Source organism: Acyrthosiphon pisum, chromosome A1 (genome assembly GCF_005508785.2).
Source record: "Acyrthosiphon pisum isolate AL4f chromosome A1, pea_aphid_22Mar2018_4r6ur, whole genome shotgun sequence".
In the NCBI taxonomy this organism is placed as follows: Eukaryota; Metazoa; Arthropoda; class Insecta; order Hemiptera; family Aphididae; genus Acyrthosiphon; species Acyrthosiphon pisum.
Genome location: NC_042494.1, coordinates 75,158,253 through 75,178,353, shown reverse-complemented (window position 1 = coordinate 75,178,353; position 20,101 = coordinate 75,158,253). Strand labels below are relative to the sequence as shown.

Genomic DNA, 20,101 nt, shown 5'->3' with positions numbered 1-20,101 from the left:
TTTGTGTTTAATATTTAAATAAATATTCGGAGTACATATTCTGAATAGATATGGCAGTATGTGCACTCGAATCGACACGCTCCCGTCGGTGCAGGGTAGTGGTTAATTTATGATTTCAAATTAAATTAACAGTATCATAAATTATTATATTTTTAAAACGATATTGAACAGAATTATAAACTAATACCAATATTTTTGATAATTTTTGGGAATGTTTTTTTTTTACCGAGATAAACATTACAGATGATTGAAAAATTACAATTTCAAGCGTATACCAGGTTACCTACTTAATTTGCTTATTATAGCGTACAACATGAAACTTTTTGAGGATTATTTGTTTACCCATAAAATCATTTACATAAAAATTGAATACTATAAATTAAATCACCGTAGTAAGACTAATGCGATCCTCCACTCAAAACACGAAATAAATAATTAAATTTCAGATTTTAAATTATGTCCATGTTTCATCTAAATTGTTCATAGCTTAGTAGTTGGGATTTTGTACTGTATTAGTAATTCAATTTTAAAAATACTAATTAAACATTATAAATCTAATAAATCTGGTTTCTCAACGGTATAAATACAATAACCAACACAAAAAACGAATAACCTAGTGACTAGTGTCGATTTAGCCGTTTATGTTGAGAAAATTAAATAGAATTTTTCTCGACGAGCAAAACTGTTAAATATTACGTTAGATGACTAATCAATATGACAAAAACACTATAATAATTTATATATATAAATCGATCAACTCTGGTTATTTTTTAATTTAGCAATCTCCCTAGAATAATAAAGATGTAATGTGCTGTCGACGAACTCTCTATAGTACTAGACGTCGGGACACGCGATAGTCACAGTGGTGCGGAGCGCGGATTCTATATCTGATAGTTAATTGGCTTTGCCCCCCGAGCGTTAATCCAATTAAAATTATCTCATTTCAGAGTCAGAACCCCAAAGACATATTGTACTGCCGTCTATATCTATATTAAAATCAATAATAATATGCATTTTGCCGAAGGACAGTAGCCAGCTTATCGATGTTAAAAACAACACGAGTAATTTCGTGAGGCTCTCGGTGTACAGGACATCAACGACTAGAAAGGTACTGTCAGAAACGAGTTCCTATTTATTCGAAGACAACCGAATCCGATTGTCAACAAAACCTTTGAAAACTTATCCGTTTTATCCGTATATCGAGCGCGTCATTTTATATCAATTTAACAAACGTTTGTACAGTGGTTGCCATAAAAGTGTCATAAATCACTCGCGGGTTGCATTCGAATTGCTTTTCCGGTCGTATCCCCGCAATGGGTGTATACACATTCGTATACACCACCGGCCACCCACCGAATCCGCCGTGTGCGCACATGTGAGGCTATTTTGGTATTCAAGGAAGCTAGTAGCACAGTAGTATACGGAATTTCGTCTCCGGATATTCCAATCGTTTGCCATGCAAAACAGGCCCACCATGAAATAATAATAACTACCTGGTCTTCGCAATAATATCTCCGACCCACCGTTATAATACACGTGTTACTTGTCCCGCTTTATTATTGGTTTAACGTCTCTCTCTCACTCTGTCTCCCGCCTCCTCTCTATCTGACTAGCTCGCTGCGTGTTTTCGTCGCACGCGAAATCACTTTTCCACCAATTGTTACACTACTAAGAGAAAAACTCTGGAAAACATTCTCATATTATACGCAGCTTGTAATATACGATAACATTTCCTTTTATAGTGTAAATATTTACTCCATCTATGTTGTTGTTCATATTATATTATTTACCTTCGCCTTTATTTTGCACGTATCAGGACATGATCGGCAATCATTTTTACAATATGTACATATTTCAACTCCCTGTATTGTACCTCTGTACCGTTGTCCATTGTGATGTCGATAATACCGCAGATTACCACTATTCGATGTAGTTGATTGTTATGATAATATTTCCCGCAACAATTAACTTATAAACTATAAGTAGGTAGGTAAACAAATCATTGTCTATGCTTATGTGTTCAAATTAAAAACGTTGTTAGATGTATTAAACATCTCAAACCATATCAGTATAATAGTAATTTAAATTTAAGATTTTACAACGTTAAATAATTGTTTATAAACCTATTTAGTTGGTATTTGATGCAAAATTAGTATAAATTCTCTCAACTGCCTCGCGCATTACAATACTGTGAATAGAATTATGGAGTAAATATAAAGTAATAATTATCATTAACAGTGCAGTTTGCAGGTCAAGTTGGATTATAAAACATGTTTTAAATGTTTACAAATAAACAATAGCAATAATATTAAATTAAATTTGTCTATTTAATATTATAGACTATAGACTATAAATCATCCCCTTTTTAGTACTAAATAAATTTATTCAATACAGGTTATGGTTATTATAGATTCACCAGTCGTAGACAATCGAAGTAGTCATCACAAATTATTTGTATAATATTGTATCATAATAATTATAATTATGACTTTGCACTGCAAAGTAATAGCACAAAGTCGATACAGTTCCAGACAATTCTTTATAGTATTATATTATATGATAAAACTCATTGAATTCATAACACCGAAGAAGTAAATATTATTTTTACTTGATTCTCAGGAGATTTTAAGAAATAAATGGTCATGTACATTGTACACTAAATAGAAATTTATTGCGTAGTATTTTATGGAATTCATTAATTGCGCTTTGAATAACTTGAGAACATTAAAGGAGTATCTAACTAGACATTTTAATGAATCTAAGAGATAGCTAAGAGTTTGCAACCCTATATAATGTTATTTGCAACACTAGAATTAATTACGAAAACCTGAAAAATTCCCTTATACAATAATTTGTACATACTCTATGAGAATAAAATATTATCATATAAATAAAAAAATAATACTCACCCTATAACCACCTAAGCCGTGAACGTAACACGTAAACATAGCTTCTCGGCCGACTGGCACGGTGATGTTGCCAATGGGTTCAGTGAACTTTGGCTGATATCCATTACACCCTGTGGAAATATTTTATTTTTCATAAATGGTGTATCGTAAAAAAATATTATAATTTCTATAGCCTATAAAATATTGTTCATTATAAACATCCAAATGATTAATCTGCAAATGTCTCAGCTTTAATAAATAATAATTTTCGTGATAAAGATGTCAATATTTTAATCCCAATGTGTAATACCAATTTATCTGTAATATACAACAATGCGACGGTCATCAGAAATTTAGAGCTAACTATTTTAGCATGATTTGTTATTTAATGTCTATAAATAACTATATGTGTTCCTATGTACATTAATGTACATATATCTTCTGTAAAAATACTTTGAACACATATTTTTAATTTATGTCCAATAACTCAAGGTTTCTACATTTTCCAATTGTATTACCCCAAATAAAGACTATGGAATTATCTTCAATATTTGCTCATGGTTTTGAAGTTAATTAACACCAGTAACACCACTATGAGCCTACAATATCCAATGCTTCAACTATTGAAATATACTTTAACACAATATCTCATAACTACTAAATTATCAGAAATAATTACACGGAACGTACATCACCCCGGCCCCACCCATTTGGAATTTTTGAAAATTCCGTTTACCATTATTTAGTATGTAATTTGTACGAATTTGTTATTTGTTTTAAGTATTTGCAATTGACGCCGAACGAAGATCGTACAAATTTTAAAAAGGGTCGTACAAATTCATACAAATTACGTACTAAAATATTGCACTGGAAAAAATTCGAAAACAATGAAATTTAGACGAGGGTGGGGCCGGGGTGATGTACGTTTACACGAACTTTTTGATAAACCGACATTGTTATAACTTATAATCAACTTGTAAAGCATTTTACCCATCGTAGTATTTTGTTACTTTAATTCTTCTTTTACAATAATATAGTTTCTCAGCTAGATTTTTATAAAATATTATCTAAAATAAAATTTCAGTAGTAGAGCCAACAAGGGAAGGCTTTTCAGCAAGTGAAATTTCCCCTTTTGATTAAATAATATATTATAATGTTATCACAAATTCTTATTGCATTCATTTGCGACTTTATTTTTCTAAAATAATAATGAAAAAAGTATATTATCTAAGAATTTATTGATAAAATTGGATACTTCATAATATTATTATAAACTAAGTAAAGAAAATCCGTAAAAATGTAAAATATTATCTGACCAATTATGCATTATAAATCAATACATCTTTCTCCACGTCATAATTTATAATATATTACATTGAAACATAAAATATACTATTTCCTGTAAAATGCAAATTTATATATTTTATACAAAGAGTGAATTATATAGATACTCGTGGCGTTTTCCTAACAAAGTCGTATTCAATTTTTTTTAAATATTGGCAACTTTTCAAACACGATTTAATTATCGACAACCTATGATTTATTTTATGAAAATAGATACCGTGTGATAAAATTATATAACAATTCAGTTCATTTTATAGTAGCTATAAAACAAGTTTAAAAAAACCTAAAATAAGATTAGAGAAGTAAAGTTTGTGAAATGTAATAATAATATATTAACAACAGTAAAATGCTCCACGATCGATTTGTCAATATTGCTTTTATTAATGTGTGATTGTTGAAATAATAGACAATAATTGAAATTCTCACTTTTATATTTAGTTTGATGACACAAATATATTTTTGAACAACTAATAATTTCTACTTGATATTATTGTTTAAATTTTGTTTACATAGAACTGTCGTGTATACAGCAAATGAAATTCAAGTTTAAAAAAAATGTATTTATAAAATATATACTAAATTACTGATTCGATATTTCCGGGGTCCATATCAAAGAAATTAGCCCACCCGTATTTTACCGACTAGGGTATTTTGAAATAAAAATAGGGGTATCGCACAACCCTCTTAATTGCTGTTTAAATAAAAGATAAAAGTAAACAAACTAATAGTTTTGATGAAATTGTTGATGATCTCCAAGTACTTATATGCATTTTATTCGGGTTTATTAAGAATATAGTGAGCTCCTGTAGTTGTTGTACGACTTTTATTGTTTGGTACATAATGAAATAATTCACTTGATTAATAAATATATACTTGGTATTTATTATATTTTATTTTATTTAAATTTCAGTCGATTTTTAAATTATTAATTAAATATGATTTATTTAAATTATTATATAATTGCGTATTATTTTAGATTCTAATTTTAGCGGATCAATGACGTTATTCAGTTTACTATGATGTGCGTATAATGAGTATAATTCATTTACATTAGAAAAAAAAGCTTTGATATTCAATATAAATATATTTAAAATAAAAATTCTCAGTACGTACATTTTAAAATGATCGGGAAAAACAAAAAAAAAAAATATTCGGGAAAACACAAAATTAGTTTTTGATAAAATCGATATTCCTATTTTGTTGTTACTCAAATACAAATAAGCGTACCTAGTTTATACTTTTAATTTTCACCAAATTTTCATATTAGCATTTTCTATACTTCGTATAAATTCAAAATATTTTGATTTTTCCGTGCTATTTATAGACCTTTGACATTTTCAATTTTTTTTTTTTTATTATTATTATTATTTACATGTTGATAATAATAATTAGTTTATTAAGAAATTGTCAACAAAGGTTTAAGGAAAAACGTATGAGTTCATTACATTCAAAAACTTGTCATGTCATTTTACCACCTTTTCAATATTTGGAAATACCCTATTGAGACTATAGTCTCTATATATAAACTCTATAGAGCGACAACTGTACAGCAGATTGGTGTCCAACTTCCTCCTCATTTTAGATTCTGAGTGGAACGATGAATGTATTGATTTTACAATGATGTGTGTTTTTTTTTAAATTTTTTTTTGTGTCTGTGTACACGATAAGTAGTCGAAATAATGCTTCGATTTTCAACTTCAGTATCTTGTTCGATTGGAATGTGAATATCGTTGGTGCATTGGGGAAATTAAAATTCCAAGTAATTTTCAAAAGCGCCAAGAAAAACCAATGAAAAATTAAGGAAAAACGTGAATTTTTACGCAAAATCGATTTTTCAGAAAATTGAATTTGGTTTATGGTGTAACTTTAAAAAAAATTACCGTAGATACATGAAATTTTGACTGAATGTTTATAATAGCATTTTCTATACACCATAACATTTTCAAAATATTTTTAGTTATTTTGAGCTCTTTACGGACATTGTCAGTTTTCATTTTTATTTAGTTTTTTTTCTAAAAATATCAATAAAATTTTATTTGTTGATTAAAAAAGCTTAAAAATTTAATAAAAGGCTCCTAGTATATTTTTTCAAAAGCAGATGAAAAATATTAAAAATCCTTAGTCACAGTTTTTTATTATAAGCATTTAAAGTTCAAAAATTGACAAAATATGGAAAAATCACGAAAATTAGCAAATTATTTTGAGTTAAGTATTCGTAAAAATTTTTCTTTTTAAATCTAAGATTTTAAAATGTAATAAAAGATTCCTTATAAGATTATCTACCTTTATCAAACAAAAAATATCTATAAGAAAGTCAAATTAAATTTTTATTTAAAATTTGAAATTCATATTTTTACAACATTTGATATTCACTCGATTTCTCATGTAACGATTTTCTTATTTTGTTGTAATTAAAAAACGAACGACTGTAGATACTTGAAAATTTCACTGAATGTTTATATTAGTATTTTCTATATACGATGGAATTTTGAAAATAATTTGACACTTTTTGAGCTGTTTACGGACATGGTCAGTTTTCAATTTTTTTAGTTTTTTTTTCTATAAATATCAATAAAGTTTTATCTGTTCGGCCAAAAAGTGTAAAAATGTAATACAAGGCTCCTGATATAATATTGTTACAATAGCAGTTGACAAATATTAAAAATACATAGACATAATTTTTTTTTATAAGCATTTAAAGATCGAATTTTGACAAAATTTATCAAATTTAAAATTTAATAATTATTTCGTAGTTAAAAATGTATAAAATGTTCAATTTTTATATCTAAGGATTAAAAATGTAAAACAAGATCCCACCTAAGTAGTTAATTCTGTTACCAAAAAATCTAAAAAATACAGAAGCACAATTTATTTTTATAGTCATTTTAAGCTCAAATTTGGTTAGGTTAGAAACGTTTTTCTTATACAGTGATATTATATCATTGAATTCAAATTTAATACTATCCATTATACAGTGACCCACTTGTAACCTACTGTACAGTAGAGCGATATCCACTTACCCACCTTTTTAGTTTTATAAGTATAATTTTTACATTTTAATTTGTTTTTTTATAATATACCTACTTATATGCCAAAATACAGTTCGTCAATGTAAATCTTATAAGAATCGTATTAATATCTATACGTCCTATTAAAATTACATTACACTGCGCCTATTAGTATTACCGTAAAAATAGAGAATACCAAACGAATAAATCTCTATGAGTAATTGTTGACATATTATGTAAGCTAGTGACAGAATAATTTAAATTTAAATGAGCTACAATTATGTAAATTATTTTATATAATTATTTTTATAATTCAATAATTTAACTTAAATTTATATTATCTAATATCAAATAGCGTATAAGTCGAAGGATAATATTATGAAACATAAATACGTATTTTCAATCAGTGGGAAACAATCCTAGTCAATATAAAAGGTATTGGGGTGAACAAAATATATTGAATTATTTTAAACTATTCGATATTTCACAAAACGTTAATATTATTATACTGTCCAATAAACTGAGGACTAATTTCTGTACTTTTTTTTTTTACGTCATCACCGATTTCTGTCGTGTCAAAAAATCTAGAAACATAATAAGGTAAGTTGTACCTACAATTCAAATCCAATTAAACGTCGAGACCGTCGAGGGGTGACATTATCGGATACAAATCGCCGATGATGAATAACCTTATATACTAATATTCAATGCTCCAAGAGAATATAATATTTAGTTGTCTCGCTGCTTTTATATTTTAATCGTAAGTCAAAATATATAATTTCCAGGTAGGCGCCTTCAACGAAGTTAAATCGATCTTACAAAAATGTCTGACAATGGAGCGTCGTAAAAGTGGTTATTTCTATTATTTTTGAGAACGATAATATATTGTTATGAATTGGTTTTGAACGAGACTCAAAAACGAGAGGATTTAGGTATATAATATATATGGCTTGTTTCCGATTGTCGTCGTCGACGGGACAGTCGCCGTTGAAATAATTACAAACGGACTATTCTCCACCCTCGATGTTATTAATAGCGAATTAATGTCATCATTTTTTTTTTCTCAAATATTAATTTCAATAAAAATTATATGACAAAGGGTTGTCCCACTCACCATTCCTTTATAATAACATTATTGCTATACACCTAAAAAGTAAATATACAGTTTGTGGACCACTTATGTTTTCTTCGTTCAATTATGCAAAACAGGCTGTTTTCCACTGACAATACATTTTAATATAACCAACGCGCGAGGGTCTCCCATTCAAATCGACACTTTTTTTTTTATCGTCTAAAATGGAATTTTTCTGATTATATATATATATGTATATCCATAAAGAAATAAAAAAAAAGTGGTAACAGATTGCCAATTGCTTGCGATTGAATTTCGAAAACTTTTCTCTCTTTGTTATGGTAATATCGTCAAGCTGAAGGTTCTCCGTTGACACCGTAGTTTTAGAGCGTAGCGGCAGTTAACGAGTCGGCCGCAACGCACTTCCGGTTTATTTACCATCAAGAGAAGCATTTAATTTTTATAATTAATTTGGAAATTTTCGGTCGCTCGAGACTCCGGTAGTTGGTGAGGTGTAATATAGTCATACAGCTGTTGTCCGGAAGTGAGCATGGGTACAGGAATGCGTATATATTATTATGTGACCAGCCAGCACCTACAACCAGCAGCGATATTTTAATACCTACCGTATACATTATAGCCGTTTCGCGTCTCCTTGTATAATATCGATTTAGCTGAGGGACACAATAAGCTAACATTATGGTTTTTGTCTTGGCGAGATTTATTTGTTCAGGACATTTCCTGCTGGGCTTAAATTAATGGACTTCACCGGACCTTGACCATATAAGAGTGCCGTTTGGACACGGTGCGACGACTTTTGGCCGGAAAGCGACAGGCGGGGAGTGGAAGAGGACGAATAGCAACTAATTTCCCGGTTTAAATGGAACCATGTCAACTTGCCCATAACAACATAACAAAGTAATCGAACTTTGGTTCTTTATTTATTTCTATCTGAAAAAAAATATATATAATAATAATATGCTGTATCTTAAAATGGTCATTAAACCTATATCGCCTGCTTCGGAAAACCGTATTTAATGATGCGCAAGTCTTTTGAAAAAGCTCGAAGTCGATGTTTATAAAAGATCTATTATTATTATTATTATTATTATTATTATTACATTTTGAAAACACACACTTATATTATTTAATAAATTAATGGTTATTATTTTTTTTCAGCGAATTTATGACAAAAATGTTATCGAATAATAATATATAGGAACTGTAAACCTTTAGTCTCAGGTGAATACTTTATTTCGAAATGTTCAATATGATATTTATATATTTATGAGCAAAAGCCACTTATAATGATGTTCTCTGCATTGTATATTTATTGTAAAAAGTAATTCAATGTTCTACTTTGGTATCACTTAAATATCTACCTTATATTTATTTAATAATATACTTTAAGTCCATAATAGTAAAAAAAATATCAAACCAAGATTTGACAAAGGAATATTTATTTAAACAAATATATAATACGTACGATATTTCAAACAGTACATTATGTATTTATGTATATTATATATAGTTTTCTATTTTCCCAAATACTAAATCATATTGAATAGTCGAGAATAAAAATATATATACAAACGTTATAATATTATATTATAAATACCTAGGTAAGTATAAAATATATCAAACAAGAGTTTTTAACTTACTTTAGTTTGAATACATTTTAAAACAAGTATATGATATAATACAAGTTTGAATATAATATTGTGGTTGTGCCGTTCTACTACAAGACCTCAAACAGATTTATAAATGTATATATCATATAATCAATGAGAACCCATCTTGAGTTATTAAAATAATACTGATAAGTTTTTAAACTCATATTCGCATACCACCAATCTAAAATACTGTTTCGCAGTTATAAAAACGGAAAATTCAATAATCCCGATAGTTTACAGTATACCTGCCGCAAATATAATATGGTTTCGAGTGTGTAAACTTGAACATTTCATTTAGCATAACCCGGCATGTTTTCGTGCGTTTCATTTGTTCAATGAAATCTGTCATAAAGTTAATATAAAAACGTTAACGTATACGTATAAACATATACAGGGTCAAAGATGATAATTTCAGCAGGTTCAATTTATTTTTATGCCACCCCTGGGACCACTAACCACATTTATTTGTGAGAATCGCATAAATCGGGTCAATCATATATGAAATATCTTTTATTGAGATAGTTTCTGTCGGGAATAAAATATGAATCGATAATCTAAAATAGCATAATATTAATTTGTATTTATAATGCATAATATATTATAAGTTATAACCAACGATCAAGTTTAATAATTTTAACTAATTAACATTTTTCCGAACAGAATTTATTAATTTTACTATGTTACTCATAGTTATTGAAATATACTTAAGATTTCCAAGTGAATGATTTTTTTTTTTTTTACTCAATGACGATATAGGAATTAATAATTACTTCTGAAGTTTTAATACCTAAACTTAAAGTGAAAGCTAATAATTCTTAAAACTATTTTTATGTCCCGAACACATAAATTATTAATAATTGACATTATAATTTTCGTTAGAGTATATACTTTTGAAAATAAAATGAGTCATCTTATTTTATAGCACCCTGTGGGTAAAAGTAGGTATTACATAATGCTCGTAAATAATGTTTGTTTTAAATAGTAGTAACATTTTGTAAATAACTAAAGGGCTTCAAGAAGAAAATAAATAATATTTATCTCTGTAAAAATGTGAATTCGTTTTGTATAAAACCAAAAAAAGGTTAGGCATCATAAAAATATCGTTATTTTAAACATGACTTGTTAAAATCTTTATTTAAATAACAAAAATATTAATAAATATAACCTATTGTTATAGTTGGTACTTAATAGGTAACAAATTAGTTATATAATTGCAATAAATTATTAAAATTCAAAATTATAATATTAATTTATTAAATTTATTTAATAATAGAAATCGTGAACCGTATAAAAGTCGTGTACCTGACTGAATGTGTGGAAACCTATGAATAAAAAAAAATCTTTCAAATTGCACCAATCACAGAAATGTGAATTTTTAAAATGAAATAAAAATGAAGAGAACGTCGTGGTTTGTAACTATAAACTGAATTATTATTTTCTTTTAGAGGTTTATATGGCAAATCCAACACAGTGGCCCGCCTTCAAATCTTCAGCTTTTGCCTCCGAAAGTGCTTTCGAATTATTTATGACACAACAATATCAGTAAACCACACAATTTGTTTTGTATGTTTTCCTTTAGAATCCTTTCTGGTAATTTAGTATCATTCCATATAAAACAAATCATTTTTGAACTTCTAGTGCTCTATATAAACAAAAAACCGTTCCCTACATAAAAAATTGTTTTGGAATAATATTTATTTTCTAATATGTAAGAAATTATAACCTGCAGATTTTAAATAGATTTTATGACGAATATTATAATTAATTGGTTAGTGGAATGAAAATTACAGAAAAGTGAAAATTATAAAAACCCAAATAAAAAATATGAAATAGTTAGGTATCATGTTATTTAACTGAAATAGGTATAAATACAGTTTATACTTTATAATGGTTTAAATATCTTATGATTATCAAACACACAGTTCTATAAAACTGAAAATAAACATTTAATAAAGTAAATTAATTCAAAGATATAAAATTGGTACCCAATATTAATGTGTTATTATATTTAATATTCCCATCTATACATATGACATACGCCAAAAAGCTTAATTTATTATATAATCAATACAATATTAACTAAAAATAAAACTTATTATATTGCATACAACTAATGTAAACTGTAGGATTCCTAATAATATAACCTGACATTTATTTTTAAATAAGTTAAAAGCTACTGTTAGTACCCAGGCTTTTAATTTTATATTATATATTAAAAATATTAAAATAACAAATAGTTCCTATTAAAATCTCTGGGATTGATTTCATAGCAAACCGGAAGAAAATGTTATAACTTATTATGCTGTTTTCTTACGATACAATATGTTGGAAAAAATTAAACCTGTATTTTTATATTTAGAAAATTATGCGGAAATAGACATTTTTTGAGATGAAAATATTATTACAAGTTACCAATATTATCCAAAGGTATTTTTTTTCTTATCGAAAGAAATAGTTTTAAAATAGTACATTCTTTTTACAGGTAATAATCATAATAATATAAAAGTTAAAGGATAAATCAAGTTTTATAAAATATTATTAATTTTGTATGATACTATATAAATCGTATTTCGTATAATAATAAATAGAAGAAAGGTAGGTGCGTATATTAAAATACACCGATCTAAGCAATACGAAACAAAAACAGCAAGTAAAAATAAAAAATGGTTGTTACTTGTTATACGTACGATTTATATTATTGTACAGTACCTTTGCGTTATATTTATGTACACACCTACATGATATATATATAAATATATAATATATATATATATGGTATAGATAAATTGTACCACTGGTACATGGCTTACAACATGTATAAAAAAATAATAAACACAATATTCTTTCTATGTAGATTTCTCTGCATCGGTAAATCGTCACTATTTCCGAGGTGCATATTTTGGTCTTGAATTCCATAGGTACACCGTATAGGATTACAAAATTTATCACGTTATAGTGTATCTAATAATTTATCATAGAGACTAAAGGGAAATAAAATTTAAATCCGCATAGAAGTTAAGAGAAAAAATAAAACGATGTAATATCGTCGGAACGGTTCAGTCACCCAACACACTACGATTCGTATATTATCTACAAATTGTATTAAATTATCAGCAAAATTATCTCACATGGTCAATTGTAATAATATTTTTTATTTATTTAAAATTTAACGGATCATAAGATCCAAGTACAATATGTAATATAATAGTAATATATCAATATAGTAATATAATTATATAAATGATAATAATAATATAAATACACTTAAAAGCAAACAATTTATTCGATTTAAGTACCTACATATTTTTATAAGCTTTTACATACTTTATTCAAAGATTCCAAGGAAGTAAAGTTAAGTAATTCAGTTTTTGTTTCGTTCGTAAATGACATCGTTCTATTGATTGGTTGATTGGTGAAGCTAAAGCATAGTTAGTTCTTTGTGAAAAAAAATTTTTAAGAAAATAGTAGTAGGACTAGTTGTAGAACTGAGGGACGTTAAAATCGAGAAATCTCAATAATTCATTATATAGGTATGACATCATTGGTATGGAAGTTCTACCCCCTTAGACCTGGCCTAACTCGCGGGAGTACGCTGCAGTATGTAATAGCATCGGATACATTTTATGAGCACCCGTCCTGCACTTTCGAGACGCCGGCTGCTGCAATAAGACAGTTCGAGGATTTCGCACCTGTGCCGCCGTTGGTAATATCATCCGCCGACACTCGTGACCGGCATGCACATTTTACACGACATTCCCGCAACACTGCAACCGCGGTCACCGACAACCGCTCGACAGAAGTGCTCGTTTTGACGCAATACACAATATTATTATTATAATATTATACAAAATATAAAGTCACGCCATATCAATGTCACAACCGTTTCATCGAGCACTAGGCGCACTACAACACGACACGAGCCCATTAATCATACCCATGCCGACAAATCTCTGCGAGGCGGGTTTGAAGCTATTTAATATAATATTGAGTACAACAACTGGAAAGTAGGTGACTCGGTAGTCGGTAAACATATTTTACCATTATCACTATTAGTAAATATCGACCATCACTTATCAGATTTTTTTTTTTGTACCTATGATGCGGTGCACACTACTTGCCTACTTGTGTAACGGAATTTAATCTAGGTAAGTTGCGTCCGCATTAAAAAAAGTAATACAGGCAAGTCGTATTATGCCTACTCGAGTTCCAGTATAATTTTTTTTATAACCTGCTACAGTTGTGTGGACACTAAAAAATCGATAATTTTAATACACTTGGATAATATGCGAAATAGCGAATACATGATATTATATCCATTTTCTTGAGTGAATACCTCTTAAATGTATACTACAATAATTGTAATAATAATAACAAATGTTGATTACCAATTATCCTCTAACTCTAACGTAATGAACAATAATAATTTATAAAATAATTAGCAATTAACGCATATATTTTTCACCTAAACTATGCCTACTGTTTCGTTGATTTATTAACTTATTATTTAATAGAATTATTGGTAATAAAAACTTTAACGTTAACAGTAAAATATATATATATATATATATATTTTTTTTTTTACTCATTAAAACTAAGCACTAAACAGAACATATTATTATATAGTCTAGCCGAAAAGAATTCTACTATAAATGGCAATTGATAATAATAAATAAGTCGTAAAAAAGCAATAATACGAATTCCGAATGAAATTTCGTCACTGTACCAAGTCTGACACCATAGTGAACATTTCAATTTTTGAGTGTAACGCACTTGTTGAAAAAACAAAAGAATGTTATAAAAAGTCAATAGCAAATAACAAAAAAATAAAATAAAATCCAAAATGAAAAATGCAATTACGTCGTTAGCTAAAAGTGAACTATAAAAAAAAGCCAATTCATATGAAAAGAAAATAAAAATAGTTTTTAAGTCACAATAAAACGAAATAAAAATGTATCCGTGCCAAACGCACCAATGTAATCGTTTTTAAATAATTTTTTGTTCTCATTCATATTTTAGCCAAACGGCGTTGAACAGATTTTTATACTAATTTAAATAGTTCAAATCTTATTAATGGTATGATATTCCGTATACACCGAATCTGTCATAAATAAAATATGGATGTTTCCACTCCGTGCGGGAAGCTGTGACTAATAAGTGTATACGTCTGGCCTCTTATATTCACTGCAGATGATGTAGGCAAACATCTAACAATGACGTGCTTGTGTGTAGTTATAAAATACATATCCCACACACCTACTACGATCAATTCAATTTAAAATGAACCAATGTCTTAAATTGGTTATTCATACTCAATTATACTTTTTTTGAACGCGTCTCGGCCGCTTCTATATTCGGCTACCAACACAAGCGGTCAAGCTATAAACCAGACGAAATCTCTGACTGTTAAAATACGTAAAACGAGAACATTAATAGTAACGAGAGACCTACTGAAATATTACACGCAAACATAATATTAGAGACTTCAAGATAAATGCTAGACATCAAGACGTCTACCGCAAAACTGATATTAAACAAAATATTATGTATTTGGCTATTATTATTTTTTTTTAATGTAGAAATATATTGTTACGGTATAAACTCACAACGTGATAAAAAAGAATAATAATAATAATAATTCCTAATAATAATAATAAAGGTTCTGTGTTGTCGCCGAGTCCATAACAACGCGTATCTGTTGTGCGCAGACGGACTTTTAACGAGAACGTTATCGTCGGAACAGCGGTTTCCTTCCGAAACACATCGGCAAGAAATGTGTTTTTTTACTTAATGCTCTACGACCAAATTCGCTGATAAGATACATTTCGCACCATCTCCCAATCTCCATCTAATTTCAAACGAAACGTACAAAAATGTTGTTTTCACTGGTTGGTTGCGACGGTGAAGTATGAGAAATATATCACGGAATGCAATAACGCACAACACGGAGCACACACACGGCACCCAGTTGTTTCTACACTTCTAATTGGACGCATGAAAAACAAGGAAAACTTTCTTTATCATTTTTTTTTTCTGTCGACGACATCTCCCCGCAAAACTTCTTTCTATTTCATTTAATCGAACGCCTCGCACCAAGGTGTGGTATAAAATTTTGCCAGCCGGCGCTGCTTGAGGAATTTCAAAGATGACATACCGGACTTGAAAACGATTTTTTAAATTGAGAAATACTCAAGAATCCTTCGGGTGTAGAAATCTTTTGTTTTGGTAAAACGTACGAAAAGAGGAAGAGAAAAACTTTTGATATAATAATAATATAATGACCGAGTTTCTTTCCGAAGACGGCCCTCGATGTCGCTCGAAAAAGTTCATTATAGATTAAAATAGTTGTTCGGCCTAAAATTTTTTTAAAAATCATTCGTAAACATTCAACAAAGGATAAAGGATGTCAACCGGAATAAACGAAAAATCCTTTCTCGTCGTTAATATTTAAAACAAAAACTTGCAATCAGTCCACCACGCCCTTCATCTTGAAATTGAGTAGAAAATTGTATACCTACTAAGAAAGTGAAAACTTTGAGTACAATGTCTAGTATTAAAATTCCAAGTTACTATATAAATAATTACATATTGTCATGAAGTTGCATGACAAGTACATTCGTTAATTTTTAAACAACGATAAGTCAACAGATAATTACAAACTGTACGCAAAGCATATAATTTAATTTAATTTTTTCATATTACTGTATAGTTAATGTTTTTAGTTATGTACATCAATAAAAAATAGTTTTAATAAGTGAATTACATCCTACGCAGTATATTTTACACCAATAACTACAGTTATATAAATTATTGTTTAATGGTATTAGTATTTATAGAATATATGAAATCTTATGGTGCGTTTAAACATTCTGAAAAATAATGCAGGAGATGTATTGGGGAACGGATGGAATGTAACCGAGGTTTAATTGGAAAAGTTTTACACGGAAAAACAACATATTTTGATGAAGAACGATAATAATTAAATAATAAATAGCTATTTGTAAATAATTTTTATCAGAATAAATTATAATATGTATAACATGGACTTAAAGTATTCAGATTATACTTCATACAAATGCAATATTTATGGAATATAAACCAACATGGATAATATTATAGTATAAAACTGACCGTGTGGTTATTAATTGCAAAGAAGTATGTCCGTGTCACGCCCAATTATGAAAATGAGGAAAACATTGAATACGTTTAGATCCCAAATCGTTCAAACTTTAAATTCATGAATTTATTAATATGGATTAATAGCATTTATAAATTAATAACACAGATGCAATTTAATAATGTATACATTTTAAAATTAAATTGCAATACAAAATATAAATGAACGATTAAAATCTCACCGAAAAATGTTTAAATGTTTATCTTATACCCAAATATATAATAAATATATATTATGAATTGTTTACTGATAACATTTTTTTTTTCAGGATTTTTAATTCATATTTAATTTTGAAGTCAAAAAAATGGGTACAATTATTACCAACTGAAAAAAAAAACTATGAATTTATACATTTGACTTGCATCGTGTAATATCGTAAAAACATGAAAAACCTGTGCCACATTAAACTACAGTATAATAATACTATAGATGAATTGATTATTATCGACCATTTACGGACACACTAAAGTTGACATACACGCCACAAACATGCACACAGACTTCACTGAAAAATCATAATTTATTATGTACATACATAGATGTTTGCTGTACATAAAAAAAAAAACTGACATCACTTTACAAAGCGAAGGAGAGGATGTACATTTTAATTAATGAACATAAACAACAATATGAGCAACAACAAAAACACCCGAGTTAACCCTACAGGACCCCATAACAGATAGTGAACGGTTTCTGCAAAGTTTTTCCTAGAGCTTCATTATAATTTTCACACGAGTTTTGGTTAACTTACCAAACCAATTACCAGTTAACCGAAAAATCTAATTAGTTTAAAAATTAACATTAATTAAAAATATTATCCAGACGAGTTATAACTAAATAATAATAATATAATATATTATGACCGGTATCTATAAACGAATACGGAATAAATATAATATTACAGAATTACACGTGTATTTATATAGGGATATGGTTACCAACCAAAAAAATCACAATTCATAAGTTATTAATCATTATATTATATTGTATAGTTGCCATTAGAATTACGAATATCATAAAGTAATAATGACGTTTTATGGAAATTTATTGCGTATTTATGTTAAAAATATACACTAATGACATCAAAGAAAAAGTACTTTGGTAATAACACGCAGATTTTCACAAATTATCACAACTCATTACGCCGATAAATGAAAGAATTTAAAAGATTTCATTTACGTTAAAACTTAAGACACAGTTAACAAATAAAAAGTAAACTGTAGAACTCACTCTGCTGTAGACTAGGTTTCAGCCACTTTCAGGTGTATTTTATCATTGAGTAGGAGACTGTAATTTATTTGATAACTATTTTAATTAAATTATAATTCGTTACATACGACAACGATAATTGTGACCGGAGACGATATAATATCAGCCTCTAACTCTAAGGATATTATTTATAATTCATTTATATTACTATTACAATATAGTAGCATAAACTAATAATACGTTGGGTTGAACTGATCATTTTTACTCAAAACAATTAGTAAATATTATTTAATTAATTAATTTTATTTAATATACATATGAATACTGGGCCCCATTGAGAAACCTCGAGTGGACGTGCACAGGAAAATATATATATTACTGTTATCAACTTATAAGACAATACCAATGTAATAGTGTGAATAGGTACGTGCCACGATGGCATACAATTAGTCTTAATATTTTTTTTATATCGTTAAAATATTTGTGTGCAGAAAATAAGAGAATATTGTTCGTATATAATGGTGAAAAGTTTCAAGTTTAACCTCTGATGATCAATATATTTTTAAATTATAACAAAATAGATAAAACCTTGAGGATTTTTTTTCTGTAATAACAACACTTATGTCGTATGAGGGACCTTGCACGTATATTACATTTTGAAGCATTGAGTATATAAATTAAAAATTATACACAATTTTGTTATTTTGCGTGTGCACGTGTGGAGTGATTGGTGCTTTCAATTGGTGCTTACCTGCCTGAAATTTAGTTTGTATTTAGTTGGTCTGTAAATATTTTATTTCAAATGAATAAATAGGTTGAATAGGTAATTTATGAATATTGAATTTAAAATAAAATAAAAATATAAATGTTCAATATGTTGATAAAATGAAAAATGATAAAAATATTTATCAATGCGATATGTATAAAATTAGATGATTTCTAAATCGACGGACGTATCCCAAATGTAGACATACTGACACTTGAAACAACCACCTAGGTACTCTGGTACTCATAACCACATTATTATATTATTAACATTTAATAGAAACGGGTTTCTATTAGTAGTTATCTACTAAAGTAGATAACCGTGTAGACAGATAATAACCGTTCATACTGTGCAGTAATACAGACCGATGTATATATCGGAATCCATTAATATATCATTATGTTAATACTCAATTGCATTTTACTCACATATAGGTACTAGCAGATAATTGAGTGATACAAGAGTACATCATCTTTAACCCTCGAGCACCTTCAATACCTGTGGTGTCATAACGAGGGAAATAATGGGGCTGTTTATTGTTCTGTCGGACAAGTTAAAAATGTGTGTTGCACCAGACACAAAACCCTACGCACGGCAATTTTTTTTCAGTGATTTTGACAAATTTTTAACAATATTTTATTTCTACAGACGCTTATAACAAAATTAATGCTGTATTTAGATTGTTTTTTATGTCTGTTAATGGCGGTACAATAAGTACAACTTATGATGAAAGTCAAATTTCATATTTTTCAAGCTTATTGACCGGGAGAAAAAGTTTTATCGACATAGTAAAATAAGATAGAACCATACAAGATACTTTTCCAAGAAGATTTATTCTCCAATGTATCCAGAGTCCGGTTTAAAAGAGAATTAATAAGCCGTTTGGTCAGTTTCTATGTGCCGTGCAGAAGGGTTAAAGTGGGAAGAGACGCAGAGGGACTCAGTCCCCCTACCTCTGACGTCAGTT

At 28.4% G+C, this 20,101-nt stretch overlaps 1 protein-coding gene across 1 annotated transcript in view; it reads right to left on the bottom strand.

Annotated features, from left to right (window-relative positions):
* The window catches only part of LOC100161843 (lachesin-like), a 121,890-nt gene that overhangs the window by 56,458 nt on the left and 45,331 nt on the right, over positions 1 to 20,101 (bottom strand). Inside the window, exon 3 of the mRNA XM_029487534.1 lies at positions 2,910 to 3,019. Coding sequence (XP_029343394.1) covers positions 2,910 to 3,019 — 110 coding nt within the window. The remainder of the gene's footprint in view (positions 1 to 2,909; positions 3,020 to 20,101) is intronic.